Source organism: Morone saxatilis, unplaced genomic scaffold (assembly GCF_004916995.1).
Source record: "Morone saxatilis isolate NCDOM2014 unplaced genomic scaffold, NCSU_SB_2.0 Contig23, whole genome shotgun sequence".
NCBI classification, from domain to species: Eukaryota; Metazoa; Chordata; class Actinopteri; family Moronidae; genus Morone; species Morone saxatilis.
Window position 1 is genome coordinate 12831791 of NW_023339796.1, and position 16788 is coordinate 12848578.

General features: G+C 39.8%; 1 protein-coding gene across 1 annotated transcript in view; it reads left to right on the forward strand.

The window, feature by feature from the left end:
- eif2b3 (eukaryotic translation initiation factor 2B, subunit 3 gamma) overlaps positions 1-16788 on the forward strand; it is a 29888-nt gene that overhangs the window by 9631 nt on the left and 3469 nt on the right. The window contains 10 exon segments of the mRNA XM_035671266.1: positions 1416-1575; positions 1700-1811; positions 7826-7915; positions 10363-10496; positions 10742-10932; positions 11503-11565; positions 11737-11885; positions 15148-15191; positions 15194-15246; position 16693. Coding sequence (XP_035527159.1) covers positions 1416-1575; positions 1700-1811; positions 7826-7915; positions 10363-10496; positions 10742-10932; positions 11503-11565; positions 11737-11885; positions 15148-15191; positions 15194-15246; position 16693 — 997 coding nt within the window.

Below are 16788 nucleotides of genomic sequence, written 5' to 3' on the forward strand. Positions count from 1 at the left end.
ACACACAAACACACACACAGACATGTAGCATCATTGGAGGCCAGTTAAAATGACCGATCTAGGCTGTTGGTGGTAGAGTAAGTGATATGTCTGTGGAATTCACAAGCTGTGTGCTGACATACAAAGTTAAAGACCTACATTGACATATATATTATTACATAGCTGCAATGCTGAAAATAGCTCGCATTTAAAACAGGAGTGTGTTTTTTGTCATTTGAGTTTTGAAAATCAAGCACAGAGATCCTTGTTTTCTTTGTCGTTGTGATGTTAGAGCTGTGCTGTTTTTGGATCAGTTCATAGGAAGGTGCTCAAAGCCAGCCAGCCTAGCTCGTTGTTCTGGGTAAGAGAGGAAGGTACAAGGAAGGTTATGTGACCATGTGTCAGTTTTTGCCAGGGGAATGATAGATAGAAAAGTAAACCTGGACTGGATACAAACATATTTGGATATATGCCAGGTTTGAGGATGACGATTTATTTTACAAAAGAGTTGAGCAAGATTTCAGATTCATTTAGCAAACACAGGTTTACTGTTTGCCATTTCCTTCAAAGTGTTGTTTTTGAGTTCTCCCTAATTACATATTGCATTTCTCTTGGCATATGCTTCATTTCATTTTCAGTTATTTGTTTGCATTCATTGTTGTGATGTCACCGTACATATAGCAGTATTTATGCAGCTAGAGGATGACAAGGACACTTGCATTCAAGCCTTTTGTAATAAAGCACACTTTCAACGTAATCGGATCAGCTGAGGAGAAACAGACACATTGTTAAACAAAAACAATGAAACAAAGCAGGATTTATTATTCACTGTCACCAGAGTTTAAGTCACTTTAACACAGGCCCTACAAGTGTTTGTGTGGGTTTGGCTTATATACAAGCAATGCTAAACTTGGAAAAGCTCACTGTTGACCAAAAAACAGTTATTCCTTCATCTTTCTCTCTCTCTGTCTATATGTTTGTCCCAAATTCCAGCTCAGTGAGCCAGTTTCTGTCATGACTATTGAAAGTCCAAGCTCTCATGTTTTGAGGTGTTTATGTGGAGGATTGTCGCCACATTAATTTATGTATAGTCTACATGCATGCCGAGATGACTGTCGTGAGTGAGCAAACCTCACTTTGTAAACACAACTTGCCCTTTACACTCTATGTCATGCATGTCTGTGTTTTTTGTGGGCTTTTGTGTGTGTGTGTGTGTGTGTGTGTGTGCGTGTGCGTGCGGTGTGACATTGGAAATGTCTTTAAAGTCACAACAGGTGGAAAGATTTTGTTCCAAAATGAGGCACAAGCCAGAAACCTCTTTCTGGAAGCCTGAAATCTCTTTACTTAGTGAAGCAATAATAGTTCATCCCAGCAGATCCTGTAGGTTATGGCCATTTTGTCTTAATTTACTCTTTCTTCTCAATTTCCCTCTTCAGACGGACATCCTGGTGGTGAGTTGTGACCTGATAACGGACGTGGCACTTCATGAAGTGGTTGACCTGTTTAGAGCCCACAATGCAACACTGGCCATGCTAATGAGCAAAGCCCATGAATTCACAGAGACAGTCCCGGGCCAGAAGGGCAAGAAAAAGACAGGTAAAAGGAAAAATGAATCACAGGAGATGAGACTGTTTGCATAGATTGCTGTAGATAGAACTGTCACTTACTGTTAGTCTCTATTATTTTCTATTAATATTAGATATTGTGTATTATTCCCCAGGTGAGCAGAGAGACTTTGTGGGAGTGGATCAGTCAGGGAAGAGGCTGCTGTTCATGGCCAATGAGGCCGATCTGGAGGACGGGCTATCAATTAGAAAATCTATCATGAGGAAGTAAGTAACTTAAAAGTCTGAATTACAAAAACATATTTTGTCTCTTTACCTCTATGTTGTCAGCAAAATACTCTCATCCAAACATCAGTGGTGATCAGTGTTTTGGGTTTGACTGATAAATACGTTGTGCACATCTGTAGTTTGTAGTAAGGAGAGCAGATGTTTTGGTTTCTAATCCGAGTCGGTGTGTTTTAGGCTAAAGGTTCTGTGGCGGGTGTGTGGGATTTTTGTTACAGGAAGAATACTCTAGGTAGGTTTTCGTTTCGGAATCCTAAAATGCATGTATGTGTGAGAGCGGGTGTTTTGGGAGCTCGTAAATACTTCATGGAGCCAAAGCCACTGTAAATTCTGGCCAATAAGAGGGGGCCAGAGCAGCTGCTTACATGCTTCCCTGCACAGGGAAATCTTCAGACACACACACACACACACATATATAAACACATATTCTATCTCTTACACACACAGAAATGCTTATATGAACACATAGAAACACGTAACACAACCTCGAGGTGGACAGTGATTGAGAGAAAACACTCACACCTTGTCACAGTGTTATGGAAACATGAGCCCACAGCTAAACATTTACGGCTTACATTGAAAGACTTATAACGTTTAAATCACCTCAGATCATTTATACACATACATGTCACACAAGCACACGAAACAGATTTTAAAAATCTCTCCACATACAGTATTTACCGCCTACGTAATAACAGAATGCATTTCTGGAGTTCTGGATTTTTATAACCCGCCCCAGGTGGATTTACAAGATCTGACTGTTTTGCCCATCAGTGCCATCCACTCAAAGGGCACTTCATACATACACTACAGGTGTCTTCCTTTGTAATCTTTACATGTAAAGTTAAAAGTCTCTTTGTTGTTGGTGCAGAGTTATTTCCCCCCGACCCTTTGTTCTTTCAGGCATCTCTCCTTATTTATTTCCCCCAATACGATCACCCACCCATCCATTCATTCATCCTCCCATCCTTGTTCAACCTCCAATCCTGCAATCCTGTGTCATTTTTTGTCTACTCTCCTTCTTTATGTTTTCCACATGGTGTAGGTGTGTTAGCTCAATACATTCTGCACATGTGAAATTGTTTGACCTGGAAATTGCTTAAACGGTGTGAAAGGACTCCAGCTGAGCTTCCCCTCATACATTAAAGCTCCACCTGTCAGAGTCCTTTGGATGAAGGCCTGGAGGAGTAGTTGATTGTGTATTAATGGACCGATTCAAAATCAAAATTGTTCAGATCATGAGAGAGATTCAAGCGAAACCATTGAGGTTCCTGTTTGGGTAGTATCATTAGTTACAGTCAGTATAAAATCACATCCATATCTAACTATAATGCTTCTGCATCATGTGCCCTTGCTAACATGGTAAATGTAGTTGCTTGTGGTATTTTCTTTTGTCTTGAAGTTCAGATCATTATGAAAACAGCCAAGCATTTTTGAGAAGCATATTTTAACTGCAATGACCTTTAAGATATTGGACAAGGAGTTTGTTTGCATCTGTTTGCAATGATGGCACAAAACAGAGGGGCTAAAACCCAATCAACACAAATACCACATGTGCGGTACCTTCCAAAAATTAAATAACTTCCTTTGCAGTACAACAAAAGGTCAGGATTACATTAATGCAATAACAAAATAAGTATATTTCACTTTAATTTGTACTCTATGTACTGTACTTTTATTAAAGACTGGAAACCATAAAGTGATAAGTTAGAAATGATTATCTTTTATTTATATGCTTGTATATCACTTTTGTGCATTTGCTTTATTTTTTTACGTGGATATTTTCTTGCTGGCTCTTTATAGTTTTTCTTTTCTTTTTTAAAGTCAGAACCTCTGAATCATTTGGTAGGATTGTGAGCTAACTAGTTGTCAGTCTGGATTTCATGTCCCTTTTTCTGTAATCTATCATGTCTGATATATAACGTAAAGATTAGGCTTGAAACAATTAGTCAATTAATCGATTAGTCGGTGGTCAGAAAATGTACATAACTATTTTGATGATCGATTAATTGTCATTTGTCACGCAAAGATGGCGTCGTCATATGTGTTTCGGACTGAACCATGTGCACTTCAGGCTTATAACACAGGTTCAGATGTGCAAGTCAGCTCAATTAAGAAAACATCTATTAGACTAGCATGGTATTAAGGGAATCACACACATTTTATTTTGGAAGCAATAGTTGAATGCCCTGAGTAAGTCGTAAGCCCTTCAGCTCTGTTGGCTCTGTAGTGGAAACCTGGCTAATGAGGGTATTAACAGTCAATCTGCTGCGTCTGAGTCATCGTCCGCTGTGGGGTTTTAGTTGTAACTAAATAAGACATTATGCTGTGTGTGTTTGTGTGTGTTTGAAAGCGAGAGAGATGTGACTCCTCTCTCCCACTGAGGACTTCAGTGGTACTTTAGTTGTCAGTCATTAATCCAAGGGTTGAGTCATCCTTGCCTGCAGAGGCACTAAATTCCTGCTCCCCTTGACACTGAGCTCTACAGCACTCACAGCAACCAGAAATCACATGATGCTGGTCTTAGGAAAAGCATGATGTTTACCCTTGTTTGGGAAATGCAAGATGTTTGTTGTTGTTGGATTCTGCAAAAAAGTGTAAACTAGAGAAGTTGCATGTTTCCAGTGCTCAGTGTTTTGAATCAGACAGACTAGTAATGCTTAAAAAAATGTCCTATTTAGTTTAGGATTAAAGAGGAGGGGAGTCTGGATTTGGGGGTATAAAGAAAAACAAAATGCTAGTTTATTACCTAGTTTATGAGTAATGCCATCTTTGACTCAAGACTCACTAGTGCTATTTCAGTAAAATAAAAGTTTTATGATTTTTTAAAGGTTGAATTAACTGTTTGGGCAATATTTTTGTGTCAAGGAGTGATGCAAGTAGGGCCATTGTTGGTATTTTCCTCACCCTGAATTGTGGGTTGTCATGCCCTGCGTACACACAGTTCTCATGTGGAGGATTTTGTTTTAAAGAAAATTAGGTGGTTGTTTTGGCACCTCTGTTTAATAGATATTGAATGGGTAATTTCACTGACTGAGATCATGTCTAATCACCACACCCTCTGAGGTACCGTCCACTTTCCCCAAAGCCTTTTTCTACATTAGGTGCAGCACTTATACTTTACACTTTCTTTATCATCATGCTTCTGACCCAGCAATTTTTACTGGTTGATTGCTCCATTAAAACCTGCTGTTGATAGTGTCACTTGAAGCTATTTTTGTTATTGGTTTGCCTTTTTCCCTTTTCTACTCCAAAAATTCACAGTAATAGTTGCAGTTGCTAATGTAGGGTTTCCCACAGTGTTTTATAGTGGAGGCACCATGCTTTGCCTGAAATAAGGAAAAAAAGATTGCCTCTGCTGCTGTCAGAATAATTTAATACAGCTTTATGAAATGCGATATTGGGCTTATTAAGGTTCTTTGAACATAAGCAGGCCACATGTCTAAAGGCTGAGGCGACTGTGTAGAACATCTAGTAAATATTTTGATAAGAAGAGGAGATGGCTCAGGATCTGTCTGATTCAGCTCAGCAGGTGATTGGTTGCTTGATCACATCACACCGTCACTTCACAGTAATGAATAAGAGCAGCCTGTTGCAATGTCGGGGAAAAGAAAAGCTTCTGAATTTTTACATGTTGAGGAAAAAATAGAGACCCACAGCACAGTCAGTGTCACAATCAAGTGCTAATGTGTGAGAAAACAACAGCAGGTACCCCTAATAAGGGCACCTGTTGCTACTCTTGCTCTCTCTCTCTCTCTCTGCCTGTCTCTCTCTCCCCGTCTCTCTCTCCTGGCCACCCGCAGGTGCCAAACAATGGTGTCACATGTTGGTTGTACACATAAATTCCACTTGAAGCCCAGGATACACACACACAGGCACACACAGGCACACACCTGGGAAAGGTTGTATCAATAAATACATTTGACAAACACCTACAGAGCGTATCTGTGTGTGCATGCACATGTGTTTTTATGCTTTTGAATAAAATACCTTAACACAGATGGACACACACACAGTTTGATTTATGGCTTTCAGCATCTGGTTGTAAAATATGTGTGACCAAGCAATCCTCCTGAGTCACTCTAGTTATACTGCAAGACTGGTGAAGAGAGGGAGAGAGATATGAATGGCGGGGAGAGGAGAGCTGGAAAATTGTAGAAAGGAGTTTTTGATAGAAGGGAGAGGAAGGAAATGAGCTGAGGAGAGGTAGGAAGACAAAGACAAGTTGACATTTTTTATCATTAATTTTCTTATTCAATCCCAAGCCAGTTTCAGTATCCTCTCCTGGGTCATTGCAGATATTTTATATGACATTTATTTATTCATTATTGCTCATTTCTATGTACATGTTAAGCGGTGCTCCCAGCAAATAAGTTTTATTTTTATTTTATTTTAAGCCTTTATTCTGTCAATTCAGGCTTTATTGTGGAATGTTTCCAACTTTGAATATGGACAGAAAATCATTAAAAAACAAACAAACATTGTTTCACTTATAATCCTGGAAGGCTTTTGCCATTGCCAGTAAGATGAGTTGTGGCAGCCATGCATATGATTTTAAGTGACATTGACTGGCGGCCAGTGTCAATGCCCGTAGTAGATGGATTTGTTTTCTGAATAAGCACGCTCAATTAGTGGTTTTGATTTGAAGGAGAAAGTTACATCAGAAAAAAAACACCACCATCATCACAATACTAAATGAGGGAACATCTTTTGGAAGAATCATGTTAATCTCTCTTGTAGCATTCCAAAGACTTAAACACTCAGTGCCAAAAAGCAATGAAGGTGCTTAAGATATTTGTATTTCATGTGTTTGTGAAGCAAGCACAATTTTGACTCAAACATTACCATGCTAAGACAACTGTAGTGTTACATGAATACTTACTGGCAGAGGGGAGAATAGTTGTAGTTCTTTAGTTTTGACTACCACCCAGATGTCTTGATTGATTAACACAACAGTCTCGGGGCCATTAGATTTCTATTGATTTCAGTATGAGATTATAAATCCGCTTGCTCAGATCTGAACATCATTGTGAACAGTGAACAGCATGTCTGCTTTTAATTCTGTCAAAGTTACGTTATTGTTGTGAGGTAATGAGACACAGGCTTTTCAAATCAATCTGCTTTTACAACTTAAAAAATCTAAATCATTGCAGCATGCTTTGAAAAATGGTTAGCAGTAATGGATGGTATATGTGATTTGTAGTAAATGGGCTAAAACATGTAAAAGCAGTGGTATGGTCCTTTTTAGAAACAATGCACCCCACTGTTTTTATTATGTAATGATTGAAAGGGCAGAGGAAGAGGAGGATGGGTAGTCGGTGAGGGTGAAGGGGTGAGGGAGGATTTGTTTATTGAAACCTGGTGGATAAAATGGTTTTCTTTGGCTCTCGCTTCGTAAATGTCACATGTTCAAACCCTGGCCACTGTGTGTCCGTGTGTGGGTAAATGTGTGAATGAGTGAATGCATATGTGTGTGTGTGAGTGTGGCCCCCCAGTCAACATAAACCTGTCTCATGGCAGCAGCTCACTGGGGCCACATCTATGGTAGCTGACAGAGGACAATAGACAGATGTCACTATTCTCTGACTTTTATGTAAGCCTATGGCTGTGTCTGGTTTCCATCAAGTGTTCCTGTCCTATGTGCAAAGCGGAGGTAAATTAAAAGGGTTTTCAGTAAATGAGAAGCAAACATAAAACATTAAAACAGCAGGTGATGAAAAGAATCAAAGCAAATTGTCCTCCAAGTAGCAGCTAGGGTTAAGCTGTTTGTCATGAAATTGGTGCGTGTATGCAGAGTGGTAGGACGCCACAAATGCATATTCTGATGGAAATTCTGATGTATTTTCTTTCAGTCTTCGTGTGTAAAATGTCATAGATGATTCCTTTTCTTGTGCTGTGTGAGTTTTTGCAAAGCAAGCTAACCTCATGAATATGTAAAAAGTCAAATTTTCATATAATTGTCCTCTCTTGATTCTGTATCTTTCTTTTACTTTCAGACATCCGAGGATGCACATCAAAACTGGCCTCGTGGACGCTCACCTTTACTGTCTGAAAAAAGCAGTGGTGGACTTTCTCGCTGACAACAAGTGAGTTCTTCACTTATTTCTGACTATGAATATAAAAATTAACACATAACCTTGAATTTTAACCCTAAATCTTTACAAAAATAATCTGAAAATGACCCATTTTTCTCTGCGGTGTGAGCAGTATGCATATTAAGTACACACATACACTTGGACATGAACCCACACAGTCAAACAGACATTCACATTTGCCGCTTAATCTGTAGCAAGTGTTAAACATGGTTACATGGTGTGTAAGGCTTTGAAAGGTCCTTTTAGCAGGGTATTCTAGCGAGGTGTTAATTTGTTTTACTATGTGTCACTGAGGCAGGCTGTTAGGCCTTTAGCCTCTGAAGTGAAGCAGTGTCACAGGGAGCCTTCTGTAACTACCCAGGCAATAGATGCATGGTTAGACTCTGAATACTCAAAGATCTATATGATCTGTATGGCATTAGCTTGTATTAAAGTGTTTAAAGCTGGTGTTGGTAATAACATAATGGTATTGAGTAGAGGTGTAACAATATAGTCACCTCGTGATTCAAGGCCATAACATGTATGGAAATAGACATTTTTTTCTGTAGTTTTTCTATTTCTGTAAATAAATCACTGTGTTTTACTAGCATGTTCTTACCTTTACCATTATAAGATGCATTGACAAGAATAGAAAGATTGGAACTGAATAAAATTCTGTAATTTATAAAGTTAAGGCCATAGCGTGATCTTAAGGGAGGCATGATTTGCAGAAAAAGAAGGAAAATAAGACAAGATAAGGTAGGTTTGGAAGCCGAGCCACTTGTCATCACAGTAGACATCCATCTGTCATCCATTTACTGCTTGTGGCCAGAAAACATATTGAACTAGAAGAGCACTGGGAAAGAACAGACCTCTGCCAAGGCCAATAGTCCAATCACCAACACTAAGGCAGCAACTTTAAAAAAACAAAAAAACACTCTCCATAGCACTTCAATCCGCACTGCCCATAAAGCCAACTGATCTTCTGCTCTCTAGACAATATATTTTCAGATGATGTCCTAACTCATCATTTCCAAACAATCATCATAGGTTTTTGGCAAACTGTCCACACTTAAAAGGAGATTTGGGGTAGCACATTAAAAGGCAAACATATCAAGCATGTTTGATAAGGATGGAACTAGATCCAGATGCATTCCAGGCAAGGTTGCAAGCTCAGGAACAGCACAGCACCACACTTCTCAAAACAGGGTGGTGATGAGAAAGTGGGCGCTTGGCTGGAGGTTAGACTGAGGAAATCTATTATTGCCCAGTTTTACATTTTAACTATTTTAAATGGAGGGTATCCAAGTTTTATTTGATACATAAATCCAAAACCAAGCCAACAAACTCTCTTCTACTGAATATTTTTGGTTAAGGCGAGGGGCACACTTGAACATAGTAATTTGCCATGGAGATGTAGATATAAATCTTACGTCATTACATCACTAACGCACACTCTGCCCCCTCCATATATCATCTCTTGTTAGATGACTCATTTCTTTCTTCAGTTCTTTTCTTGGACTTTCTTTTCACAGCTCATCTCTCTCTCTCTCTTCCTTTCTCCTCCATGCTCTTTCTCTGTCTCTTGCTCAAGGAGAGAAATAGACAGAGTAACTGTTGTTTTTCTCCTGTCATTCAGATGGAAATTCTAATCTCCCTTTAAAAGAAAGTAAGAGAGGGCAAGTAAGGGGGGGGGGTGTTGGAGAGGAACACTGAGCATAGCACAGTGGAAAGAGGAGGAAGAAGAAATTAGCTCCTGATTTACGCAGAGAGAGACCTGAAGTTTTATCTGTGTTGTTTTTAAAAGTCATAAGAACCTGAGATGCTAGTTGTTTTTACTTTATTTTTAATACATTACACATCATTCACTTAAATTTATTTCATTAACATACATTTATATTCTAACTCTAACTCACTGTTGATTGTAATTTATTGAGTCTAATGCATCCTCCAAATTATTACATAACATAATTTAGTAGTGTGTGAACTTTAACTGCAGTGGCTAAATGGATGAATCTATATATTCATTTTAGGGGGAGACTTTCTTCAAAGTAGTGCCGGTTTCTGGCACACCCTTGGCCTTTTCCTCTCTGATGATATATAATCAGATTTAAAGCACAAATAGCTCCAAAGCATTTGCCAAGAACATTACAAGTTAAAGAGGAAGTAAATACGGAAAAATCATGCAGTCAAATAATTGCAAGGTAAATGTGTTAACCATCTCAGCTGTCTTTTCTGTGTTTACAGAAAGGGGCTCACTCACAAACTATTTTCCTCACTTGTTCATTTAGTATTTTACTCTCAGTTTTCTTCACCAAGTGACGATTAGGAAGCGTACCGCTATCTAAAGACAGCACATTAAATCAGGATTATTGACTTTATCGCTAATGTATGATACTGATGACTTTGCTTAACATCCACGGCACATTGAAATCTTGTTGTATATTCTTGTATTGTAGGTCCATCTCATCAATCCGGGGTGAGTTGGTACCGTATTTGGTGCGGAAGCAGTTTTCCAAAACAATCAGTCAGAAAGGCAAAGATGACACAGAGGATCAGAACCAGATCAAGAATGACGGCTCTACAAACCACGGTCAGTAGTTGCACTTAACTGCACTGTAACCCGCAGCTCTTGATGTCATTCATAAGCCATCAGCAAGTATCTAGGTTTGGCTTTTGCTCAAAATGAAAACTGACATAGACATGGTATCAAGCTGACAAAAAAAGTAAAAAACTCTTATCCCAAGCACACAAAATCCCCCAAAACACTGTGTATGTATCATCATTTTAACTCCTTCGTCCTGCCTCTCTTTCTCTTTCTCTCTTTTTATTTTCCAGAGCTCCTCATCTCATCAAGAGACGAGCCTCTCCTCAAGCTGGCCCAGGAGCGCTCTTGTTGGAATGACCACCGTGGGGACATGAGTGAGGCTTACCACGGAGGAAAACTCCGCTGCTACGTTCACATTATGGACGAGGGCCTTTGCTACCGCGTCAACACTTTAGCTGCTTACATAGAAGCGAACCGACTGGTGAGTCAGACACTAGCCTGCTCCTTCGAGGGTTTTTGTTCTGAACATGTGTGATGGAGTATGTTTGGAGGGAGTTCAGTTTTATGATCCTAGATGTATACATGGCTTTAATTTCATTACATAAGTATTAGAGCTGCAAAGATTAGTCAACTGAAATGCATCGATAATCGATTTATTGTTTCAAGCAAAAATAGCAAACATTCTCTGCTTCCAGCCTCTTAAGTGTGACAATTGGCTATTTTTCTTCGTCTTATATAACAGTATTGTAAGTTTTGGACTGTTCATTGGTCAAAAAATGCTAATTGCAGACATCACTGTGTGCAAAATTATGTATTTTTTGTGCTATTTTTTCACATTTTCTTAACTTTTTATTTTTCATATTGCATTTTCATATTTCACTGAATGCTACTTCTATTTAGCCAGTTCCATTTAAGGCAAAATTGCATGTTTATTTGAATGTTGTATGGCCTTATTCCTCCAGAGAGATAATTGAAGGCATTTAATCATCTTTCTGTTCTTTCATAGGCTTTTCATCTTATGTCTCCCTCTCTTCTGTCTTCTCCCTACTAGGCCCCAAAGCTGTTTGAAGAGCCAGCAGTCCACCCATCGGCTGTCATTTCTGAAAGATGTCAGGTACATAGTTAGCCAAATCCATATTTTCTGTTATCTTCAGTTCTTTATCACAGCTCACTCTATCATCTCTCAGAGTCTAATTTGCATTTCACCATCATTGAAGAGGCCCGTGTGTCTATCCATGTTTGAGTAATGTTACTGTTTGTGTGTGCATTTTCGCTCTGTCTTCAGATGGGATCAGACAGTATCATCGGAGCACTGTGCCAGGTAGCAGATAAGACTTCCATAAAGCGGTCCACCATTGGAAGCTCCACCACTGTCAAAGAGAAGGTCAAAGTCACCAACTCTATCATCATGCACGGGGTTACCATCGAGGAGGGGTGAGAACACACACATCTGTACACACATAAACACATGCTGACATGTGCTTTGAAGTGCTTCTGCGAACATCTTAGTATAGCCTGAAAAAAAAATTTGCCGTCAAAGCATGTTTATAAAGTTTAATCCTCACATCTGCTTTTGTTTGGTGTTCAGTTAGCACATGCATATACAGTGTGAGTCAAAGCAGAATTTGGTAAACTGATATTTAAAAATAAGATGAGTGATCATATGTTGCCAGGAAAAAAACTTGTAATGAACACCTTTCATCTCCATTCAAATTTTCATTTTTACATGACATTTTGTAATACCATTTATGTGTTTCACCACCCCCTAAACATTGCCTTTGTTATTTGTTAACACTGTTTGGTTTTCATATGTAAAAACAGTGGTATGCCTACTTCTTCATTCATTGCATATCTTTCCATTGAATTTTCTAGGTGCCCCTGTGTGCAAATGTGCGTGTGTGTGTGTGTCAGGCAGATGCTTGTGCATGTGTGTGTCCGTTGATGGGAGGTGTAACAGGTTTTGTTTTCTGTGCTCTATGGGGTCAAACAGGGAGCGCTGAGTTAACAATGCAACTATTGGTGTGCAACCAGCCAGAGATCAGTTCCAAACAAACACAAAGCTGCTGAACTGAAACACACAACATCCATATATTCCATTTAACCGCTAATTTACTCGCCTATACTAAGTTTCCCACTGGTTATGGAATTTGTGGAACACTGCGGGAGCTTGAAAGGTCTCGACAGCAAGAGTCTGGGCTATTTGATAATTCTCTGTGTTATTTATTAGGCTAACACCATAACATTTCCCCTTTTCCTAGCTTAAAGTGGCCGTATAATATTTACAAGGAAATATTCATACCCAAATGTCCTAGACGTCTTGTACATCAATTTGTACACATTCGATAAATTATGTATCTTACGAAACTCTGGGATCTCTAATAGTTGTGTGCATTTGAAGAAAGTTTGTATGCACAGCATTAGTTTGTAAGGCGGCTTAGTGAACTTTATTACAAGATTTGCTTACCTTAATTAATATATATTATATATATGATTTAGATGCATTCATTCATCCATACATACATTCAGAAAACAGAAACTTCCAGAGGATATGCTCAAAATACTGCGCTTTTCTTTACGTAATTTCAACTTCTTTTCAGCTGAAATATCACTGGAATGAACCTGAAAGGAATAACAGACTCAGACATTGTGTTTGCCACATTATGATTTCACTTGCGAAGGGCTAAAACTGGTGATACATCATTGTCAGCCATGTTATTCCACATCAGGCTTGTCAAATGTAGCCAGTAGTCTAAGTAGTCAAAATTGACTGCTTTGTTGCAATAAAAGACGACTTGTACTGAGACTGCCAGTAGCTACTGTAGAAGCATGTAGATTGATCTGCTCAGTCTCTTAGCCAGAAACTGGTAGAAAGAGACTCATCTTGGCCTCAAGTCTGGATTTTAATGCACTCATTCACAGGCTCCTTTTCTTTTATCTCAATTTCTTACTCCTCCCTCTCTTTTCTCTCCATCAAGGCCTCAGCGTCATCTCTCTCCTCTCACTCTCTTTCTGTCTCTCTCCATCTCTTCTTAAGCCTTTCAGGGACCCCAGCCAGCCAGCATGGGGACCCTCATCATGCCCATGTAGGTGCACGCACAAAGAACATGAAAGAACGAGAGAGATGAGAGAAGGGAAGAAAGAAGCCAGGGGAAAGCAAGCTAGCACGCAAGAAAGAAATTGCAATTCTTTCTTTTCTTTTTTTTTTGAGGACATAAGAAGGAAGGAGAAAGAAGGAAAGAAAGAGCCAGTGTGAGGGGATTAGCAGACCCCGGCCATGTCGCAGAAACCCCTCGCATTTCTTGTTTCTTTGTTTGGAGCTGACCAGAAGTTGTTGACAAAGCGCTGCGTGTTTGGGAAGGGGGATAGTAGGGGTCAACTTTACAGGGGGGGTTGGCACAGGAGGTGGGGGTTGACGTGTGTGTGTGTGTGTGAGAGAGAGAAGGAGAGAGAGAGAGGGATGATGGGGGTCATGGCAAGGAGGAGCCTGGTGTTAGTAATTAGTGGTGTTTCAGTCTGAAGCTTCTTTGGTGGTCTCTCTCTCTCCCTCTCTCTTAATGTTACAAAACTCTGAATCTTGTAATCTCCCATACCAACTACCCACCGCCACCTCCTAGGTAGTCACTTGCACACACACACACACACACACACACACGCCACAGGACACAGACACACACTCTTTTCTCCCTCTCCCTCCAGCCTAACCACCTGAATAGAATGGGCCAATACAAACCTGTCTGTGTGTGTGAGGTGGCGAGGGCCAAGTGGTGTGCGTCACTGCTGGGCAGACCAACATGTGTTCTCCACGGGCTCCCAAGCTACTGAAACACACAGTCTCTAACACACACAACACTTACATATACACGCCCTCCACGGTTAGCCGACACTGGACACACACTGTCTGTGTCAAGACTGTCTGTGTCTCCCTCAAGAATTTTATGGTGATGGTTTGGCTGAATGTGAGCGCGAACGGTAGGTTGGCAGCGCCAGCTCAGGTGGGACTGCAGCACAGGGCCACAATGTTTGACACACACACACACGTGCACACAGCGTGGCTGCTGTTGTTCTTTAATATATATGCTAATGTCACGTCATTAAGTTTAGTTGATTGGATATGTTTAGTGTTCAGGGCAGGTGGGAGGATCCCTGATGGGAAACAGGCTGAATGTTCCTACTGTCAGTTTGACCTCCAGTGTGGCACTGACTCACAACTGTGCAAGTGGAGAGCTGAAAGTGGAAGGCTGTGGCTGCACTGGGCAGCTCCAGTATGAATGTTCTTAACTGTGTGTACGTGCCCATGTGTAAATAAAGTACAAGGAAGAAACAGAATGTGAACCATAAACATGTTCGAATCTCCAGCGGGCTCAAAGAGCAAACAGAGTCGGAAAGATCATGTTTTAACACGACAAACCTATCCAGCAAAATATTAATCTTTAATTAGTTTGTCGCTATCAGTGGTACCAGAAATGAATCACTGGCTAACCACTTTCAGGTCTGTATGTATCTGACTGTTTGCTCTCAGTTGTTCACTTGAAGGGTTTTTAGAGTCCAAAAGAGGTGAAAGTATTATTTCTATTGCTGTTTTTTAACCCTTCAGATTCATCTTGGGGACCCATGGGAGTCCCAACCCCAAGTTTGGAACCATTAATAGAAATAAAAGCTGAATGTAATTAATGTCATTTGTGTTTGTCATTTCCAGATGTAACATCCAGGGCAGCGTGATCTGCAGTAATGCTGTCATTGGCCGGGTGCGGACCTCAAATACTGTCTGGTGGGAACGACAACGATCGAACAAGAGGTGAGCTCCACTGTCATAAACACACAACAAAATAATGGCCCCAATATTTGATTGATGTGTTTACTTATATTCCAAAGTAATTGTCAGTAGGGCTGCGCTATCGATATTTTGGTAATCGAGTATTCTATCGAATATTGCATGATTAATCGAGTAATCGGATAAAACATACTTTTGCTTAATTAAGCCCAATTATAAATATACAAGAAAACAAGACAGATCACTTAATAAGAAACCCATTTGTTTCTTTTTAAGAAAATTGACATTTATTTATTATACATATTTGCAAAGTAGTAAACCGTTTAGTCAAAATTTCCAATAAAAATAATAAAATTACTTCAGACTACGGTACGCCGCTCCATCTTGCAATGTACACACCCACGATGTTGTCCTTAATTTTTAATTTAAAATAATCCCACACCTTCGACATCTTCTGTCTGTCCTCTGATTACTTTCGCTTTGCTGCGTTTGCTCATTTCACGTTTTTGGTCGTCTGTGCACACATGTTACAAAAGCCGCTTCTTACTTTAAAATCATTCTCAGTAACGGCGTTGCAGCGATGGGAAAAGTAATTAATTAGATTACTCCGTTACTGAAAAAATAACGCCGTTACACTTAAATGCGTTACCCCAACACTGTGACTAAGCACATTGTGTCACACTAAAAAAGAATCCGTGAAACGTGAGCTTTAAATTTATTTAAAAGGCTTTGAGGCAGAGGAAATTCCTCGATCATTTTTTGTAATCAAGTTACTCGAGTTACTCAAGGAATCGTTGCAGCCTATTGTCAGCAATTATGCCTTGGTCAGCAAACCTCTCTTGTCTCCAACTCATGTACATTTTAGCATATTAGATTTTATGCGCAACAAACAGTAGTTGACCATTTTGCATCACCACATTAATTCAGCTGCAATAAAAGAACGACAGAATAAAAAAGATTGAAAACTAAAAAGAACCATCCTTACATTATAACACCATTCAACACTTTGTAAATAAAAGCTGTTAAGCTTAACGTCCATGTTTCTGTTATTTTGTCCACCCCATCAGTTCTCTGCGGCTGAGTCAGATAAGGTGTTAAAGTGTGTGTTGTGTATCTGTTCGTAAGTGCAAGCGTTGAAGCCAACTAGGAAAGTTTCTTAATTCTGAGTCTGTGTGATAGAGAGATTTGTCAGAGATTTCTTTTTTAATTTCCTTAATCCTCTTGTCCCAAAGCTTGCTGTGTGTGTGTGTGTGTATATGTGTGTGTGTGTGTATATGTGTTGTGTGTAATATGTGTTTGTGTTGTGTGTGTGCGTCACATTGATTGGGAGAGGTTAGAGAGCAGGCCAGAACAGGACCACCCGAATTCAACAGCAGCAGCCTCCAGCCACATCCAACACACACACGCACACTATAGAAAGAGAGACTGAGCTCGGCTACCAGACTGAGCAGCCTAATGAGTGAACAACAGGGTGCTCTAAGTGACAACAGTGTGAATTTGAGCTAAACTTGTAACTAAAAATGTTTGAAACACTGAGATCGCTGCAGCAAAATTTTTTTTTTTTTT